The sequence below is a fragment of the Austrofundulus limnaeus genome, unplaced genomic scaffold, assembly GCF_001266775.1.
Source record: "Austrofundulus limnaeus strain Quisiro unplaced genomic scaffold, Austrofundulus_limnaeus-1.0 Scaffold17, whole genome shotgun sequence".
NCBI lineage: Eukaryota > Metazoa > Chordata > Actinopteri > Cyprinodontiformes > Rivulidae > Austrofundulus > Austrofundulus limnaeus.
This window is the reverse complement of record NW_013952419.1, coordinates 766885-773048: the sequence shown is the minus strand read 5'-3', so window position 1 is coordinate 773048 and position 6164 is coordinate 766885. Positions and strand designations below refer to the sequence as shown.

At 37.9% G+C, this 6164-nt stretch overlaps 1 protein-coding gene across 1 annotated transcript in view; it reads left to right on the top strand.

Moving 5' to 3' along the window:
* Nucleotides 1–255: 255 nt before the first annotated feature.
* LOC106514011 (cilia- and flagella-associated protein 54) overlaps nt 256–6164 on the top strand; it is a 9899-nt gene continuing 3990 nt past the window's right edge. The window contains exons 1-18 of the mRNA XM_014003087.1: nt 256–333; nt 423–535; nt 665–779; nt 1078–1169; nt 1259–1390; nt 1497–1644; nt 1788–1834; nt 1954–2076; nt 2254–2488; nt 3442–3575; nt 4196–4384; nt 4484–4576; nt 4654–4842; nt 4933–5051; nt 5151–5292; nt 5420–5575; nt 5682–5804; nt 5965–6063. Of these exons, the coding sequence (XP_013858541.1) occupies nt 315–333; nt 423–535; nt 665–779; nt 1078–1169; nt 1259–1390; nt 1497–1644; nt 1788–1834; nt 1954–2076; nt 2254–2488; nt 3442–3575; nt 4196–4384; nt 4484–4576; nt 4654–4842; nt 4933–5051; nt 5151–5292; nt 5420–5575; nt 5682–5804; nt 5965–6063 (2268 nt within the window). The 5' untranslated portion in view covers nt 256–314. The remainder of the gene's footprint in view (nt 334–422; nt 536–664; nt 780–1077; nt 1170–1258; nt 1391–1496; nt 1645–1787; nt 1835–1953; nt 2077–2253; nt 2489–3441; nt 3576–4195; nt 4385–4483; nt 4577–4653; nt 4843–4932; nt 5052–5150; nt 5293–5419; nt 5576–5681; nt 5805–5964; nt 6064–6164) is intronic.

The following is a 6164-nucleotide window of genomic DNA, read 5'->3' as shown; positions in this document are numbered from 1 at the left end:
TTGTTGCATTGAATCATAAATTTAAAATTTACAGTTGATTTAAAATATTTTTAATTAAATTAAGTTAAAAAATGTTAAAATATTTTTGTATTTTTTGGGGGGTGGGCTCTTTGGCAGGCCAGATTGAAGTCACCCTCTGGCCACATTTGGCCCACGGGCCTTGAATTTGACACGTGCTCTACAGTTAGAGTATTGTAACATGGGGAAACTAAATGTTTGTTAATGTATGTTTAGGAGTCACAAGTACCACTGAGCAAAGATGTCCTGACTATTCAAGTTTGTCTCCTGACATACTGACACCAACAAAGACTCTGATGGATTTAGTGATTTCTGGTAAATCACAGTCAGCTACATGGCTTTTATGTGTTTCTACATCATTTTAAAAAAATGACATGAGATAATCTGATGCGTTGTATCATTAGGAGAGGATAAAATACCAATCACGTCTGCAGTGAGGTTCATCAAACTGTTGTTTCAGTACAAACAGTCAGAGGCGTTCGCAGGACTCGTCAAAGAGATGCTTCACTTTCTGTCTGTGAGTAGACTGTTCGTTCTGACTCAGTAAAAAGAGCGAATGTTTAAGTTTCCACTCTTCAGACTGATCGTTTTCTGTGTTTTGATTCACTTGAAGGGATTTTGTGCTTTTTTTCTCTCTCTTTGTCAGGGTTTGACAGGCCATCCTTTCAGAAAAGCACAACTGGAGCTCACCTTCCTGTACAGTCTCAACAATCTGCTGTTAGCTCAGGAAACCYTTCCCAAAAAGACCAACATAAAACTTGGTAATAGAAATGGGAGTATTTGGTGAAAAACTTATATGTAAACTGACATAAAATGGGTTACATAGTCAGATAATTCTTAAATTGCACACTTTGTTGATGCCAAAACTGATCAGCTTGGATTGTATAAGAAAAAAGTATAAAATCATTTTGATCACTGTTTAGTTTTTGATCCAAGCTTAAGAGAATCAAATCGTAAAATACACTAACTGATGTTAATGTTTCACAAAATTTTTTACAAAATCACAGCAGCATTTATATGATTTCATAGTCGTACTTTTGTTTTTGTCATTTCACACAGCTTCCACAGATGGACAAATATCTTTTCTGATGAGCAATGAGCTCACTGTGTTGGTGGACAACTTGCACGAGTCGGTTTGTGACTCTGCTCCTGTAAGTTTTCACATTGTGTGTGATGAATGTTCGGAGTTTAGAGGAAGACCTCTGAGTTTATTATGCGCCACGTGTGCATCTGTGTGTAGGAGCCGCAGCCGGATCAAGATCTAGTTCTGCATGTTGTGTTTTTTCTGTGGGAAAAGCTGAAGGTGTTCACGCAGCAACTGGACGCTTGGGAGTTCACCCATGAGCTACAGACGATAGATAATCAAGACAAGGTATCTTTTAGAAGAATATTGCTGAAAACTGGGTTTACACATATGATCAAATCCAGAGCAGTAATTTTTCAGTTGAATTTGCTACCCTCTGTGAACATGTTTGCAGTGGCTTTGGTGCGTGTCTGAACTGTGTGAGGTAGCCCTCGCCTGTGCGCTGCCGACTGCAGACTGTATATTAGTGGCAGAGATGATCTGGACGTTGGGAAAACAACTTGAGAAAACAGCTGAGCTTTTTGATGAAACACAAAAGCCTGGTGAGAAATTAGTTTGGCGCTTGTGGACAGCTGAAATGAACAACACTCGATCCTCCTAATCCWAAACCATCAAACAAACACTGAGACACTTTACCAGACTTTTGCTGTGCCAATAATTGCTTCTCATGTCTTACATCAAGCAGCTTGTGAATGTCCTAAAACTGTGCAGCTGAGCTCGTCTGTTTTTAAGGTACGCAAACGGACCAGCTCTTTATGTGAGGCGTTATTTGATCAGTGTAGTAACTGAACAGTTCACAACAAACGATATGATGCTGCAGTGTTTATGTGGTATCTTTTATGTGTTTGTAGTCAAATGCAGAGCTGCTGAAGATGTGTAAGCTGGTGGCAAAGGGACTTGAAGCTTTGGCAAAGGCTGCATCTACGTTATATCCACAGGACAGCTCAGTAGTGACTGATTCTGCCTTCATGCAGGTGGGCTAACTCTTAACCCATGCCTTAAAACAGTACTTTGTATTGTTTGTTCAAGCTACAGTTTTGATTTTGATTTATAATATGGAAACTGCCAGATAACTGAGAACATAACTTAAAAAAATCAGCAGAAATGATCTTGTTTGTTGTTTTTATTTTATTTTATTTTATTTTTTACAGAAGTTTACACCTCTTGATCAATTGAGTGCATCTTCAGCGTTGTCAAAAGAGGAAACTGGAGCAGATGAAGTCAATATGAAGAAAGAAGAAGCAAAGAAAGCCGAAGAAGAATCAGACTTTAAAAGCTATGAACGCAGTCGGTCTTTGAATATGTTTCTGCGAACCAGAGACCTTCATCTAGAGCTGACCATCGTCCTCCACAAGGTTTCTCTCAAGTTGCTGCAGCTAAATAAAGGTTTGACATCAACAGTTTTCCAATGACAAGGTTTCCCTCTGCTTTTTCTGCTGATTTATTAAAATCAGTTATATTAGATTAAGGTCAATGTGAAGGATTTGCAAATGTGCTGATTAAAAACACATTAGGTGTCTCTGTAAATAAATTATCTGTACTATTTGGTCAAAGTGACCTCAGTACATTTCCAGGTTCCTGCTTTTTAATCAAGATAATCAAGATAGCTAATTAATATTTGCTCTGAATCCTCATTTTAGGTTATTTTACAGAGGATTTTTTAATGTAATATTAAAAAGGAAACCACAAACAAAATTTGGATACTAAGATTTATCAGGCGAAAAGAAAAAAAAAAGCTTTGTATGCTTGCAGGGAAAATCACATTTTTTGCTCAGTCATATTGTTTTGTACCCTCTGCTACAACACGGGCTTCATAAAGTTTTTTAGGTTATATTTCAGACAATTCATTCAATTTATTCATTGATAAGGTATTCATTTTATTTCAGAAAATGCATGTATTGCAAATATTGNATTTTACAGAGGATTTTTTTAATGTAATATTAAAAAGGAAACCACAAACAAAATTTGGATACTAAGATTTATCAGGTGAAAAGAAAAAAAGCTTTGCTAGCTTGCAGGGAAAATCACATTTTTTGCTCAGTCATATTGTTTTGTACCTTCTGCTACAACTCGGGCTTCATAAAGTTTTTTTTAGATTATATTTCAGACAATTCTTTCAATTTATTCATTGATAAGGTATTCATTTTATTTCAGAAAATGCATGTATTGCAAATATTGTATTTTAATATATTATTATATTTAAAAAATGCAATTATATGTATTTTATTTTAAAGCACTATATGGCCTATTTCTCCACAAAACACTTTGAGACTTAATCCTCAGTTTGATGAGATGGCTCCCATTTGTTTCTGTTGTTTCTGCTCATTTTTGTCTGCCAGTTGCAGAACCTGATCTGTTGGATTGGATCAAGAAGAACAATGTGTCCAAAGCTCATTTCCTCATCCAGAAAGCCTCATTGGAGTACAGCACTGGAGAGCCAAATGAAAGGAGCAAAATCCTCCCATTTTTAGAGGTCTCTAAAACATAATGTTTTACACACTCTCACCAATTATGTAAGCCTATGATATGATAACAAATTGGGTGTATATAAGGGATAACAGCAATGCCTGTTTTAATTTGAAATCAACAGGTTTGGGTGTAAATATCATCCATATCTCATTAGGTCTCTCTCAGTTTCCAGCTGAAAAAAACTTCTCAGGACCATGGTATTCAAGTTTAAAGGTTTATAGAAAAACCTAAAAAAGTACATATATCTACATAATCCAGTGCAGACAAAAGTAAAATGTTTCTTTAAATGAGGAACTGAGAGAGACATAAAAAAAAAACCCTTTTCTGGCTCCAGTCCTGTCCAAAGCCCCGCCCCCTCCCTTCTCCCATCCTTAAGTAACTTCTTATGAAATATCTATTTAAAAAATATTATTGAAAACACACAAATATTAACTATATTTATTTATTAACTATATCCATCGTAATATTTCTTATTTTAACCTCTTCAGCTTTAATAATCAAACAAAAGGGCATTTAGTCTCCCACACTCAGTCCTGCATGTTTTGTTACCACGGTCTAAAGATTGAAGTTAATTATAAGAAGTTTAATGACTACTCAGTGGGTGTGTTAATGTGTCCTTGATAGGAGGCATCCATGCTAATAAAAAAAGCAGAGATGGAGGAGAAGAAGTTGCACATGACCGTACTTAAGGCTCAAAAGGAAGCTGAATCAGTGCCAGGGAAAGATAAAAAGCCTCCTCCAGCTCCCACGCTTGTCTGTCGCACCGACCATGCCTTAACTTTTGCCCRGGCTCCGTACAACTCAGAGGGGCAGGTGAGGTTTGCTTTCAGAGTCTCTCCTGAACATTTTAATCTAACAAAACGAATCCACACAACTTAACTCTTTTTACATTTGTGATTTTTTTTTCTGCAGGTGAGCTGGTATCAGCTTTGTGGGCGAGTGGCCGAGGGCGTTGACTTGAAAGTGCGCCTTGGCGACCACAGCATACCAGGAACTGGGATTATGGTGCCTTTTATTTATTAAATGTTTGCTTCATAATTTGTCTTACATGTAAATAATATCAATTTTGACGTTGTTTTCAGGTACCAGTAGTTTCAGGTGAGTGCTTCCTAAAGGTGGAGGGTCTACAGCCCAACCAGAAGTATGTGTTCGCTGTGGCAGCGTACGACGACAAAGCCGAGCTTCTGGGCAAAGCTATAGGGGAGACAACCGCACCTGTGCTGGCATCTATGCCTGTCCCACTTCTTCCAACGTGGGCTCATTTGGCTCAGGTTTGCTGCACACCAAGTCAAAATTAAAGTCAAACGGGAAAAGCAGGATTGTGCATGTACATGTAGCTTTGTTTGTTGATGCTTTCCTAGGTGGCATTTCAAACAGAGCAGTACACTGTGGCTAAAAAGGCCTGCAGTAAACTGTGGAGCCATTATACTGACTCAAAATCAACCTCTAACAGCTCACAGGATAGATTTGCTGCAACAGGGTGAGGCTGAAATCACAATCCACACAGATCAAATTGCTTTTTGTCTTTTTTGATTTATTTCTTACTTTCTTTTTTTTTTTTCAACTCACCCTCCTCCAGGCTGCACATGGCAACCCTACAACACTCCTCTCCTCATCTATGTCAGCTGTTCATGACCTCCGTCTTTATTGAGACAGAGATCAACATTCAACAGGAATCGCTCTACTCGTTCAGCAGCGGTGGAAAATTTGCCGGGGAGCAGGTAAAAAAAACTGTTCAGATAAGTGAAGTCTGTATTGTAAATATTTCTTTTTCAGCTCGTTTTGGTTGTGATCTTTGCAGCTTATAATTAATGATGTTATATTACGCTGATAAATGTCTTTCCACAGAAAGCCAGACTGTCAGAGTGCYAGCGAATGTTGGTGGTCATAGACATGGCGAAGTGTTTAAAGGATGGCAAGACTGCAGTGCAGGCTGTGGTCACCTGTTACAGGCTGTTAGCTCCGCTCATGTTTCACCAGCTCGTTTGTGATCCTGCAGTGCAAGTATGCAAAAATACATAAATTATATTTAACTCCTAGCACTGCAGAATGTATGCACATTTAATATAAATTACAATAATCCTGTTTGTGTTTGTGTTTGAATGTTTAGGTGCTAAAAAAATGTTTGGTAGTTTTGGAGGAGAATTCATTCCTTCTGAAACATAAATGGGCTGAGAGCATTTCAGAGTCACTCATACACATGGTCGCCTCCATAACCTACTACCTGTCTAAGGTGTGTGTACAGTTTGAATATGTCTCCGTGTGTTTCCTACAATAACTACTCCAAATGTGCTCTTTTTGCAACAAAATAACTTGCACGTATAGTTCAAGATGAGACCCAAACAGGACTAGCACACAGTTAATTTGTTCCTCCTTCAAACGCCTCTCCACAGGTTTTACATGTGTTGAAGAAAAACCAGACGGCTGCTGCAGTGATGGACTGCGGTCGCAGGCTGCTTCAGGAGATCCATGATGCTCATCTGAAAATACCGGTATGTAGAATTTCCAAACAAGCTGAGGTTGTAAAAAACAGCAAAAATATATAAATTTATATCATTATTCATCGTGACTGATGAGTTAATTTAAATATGAC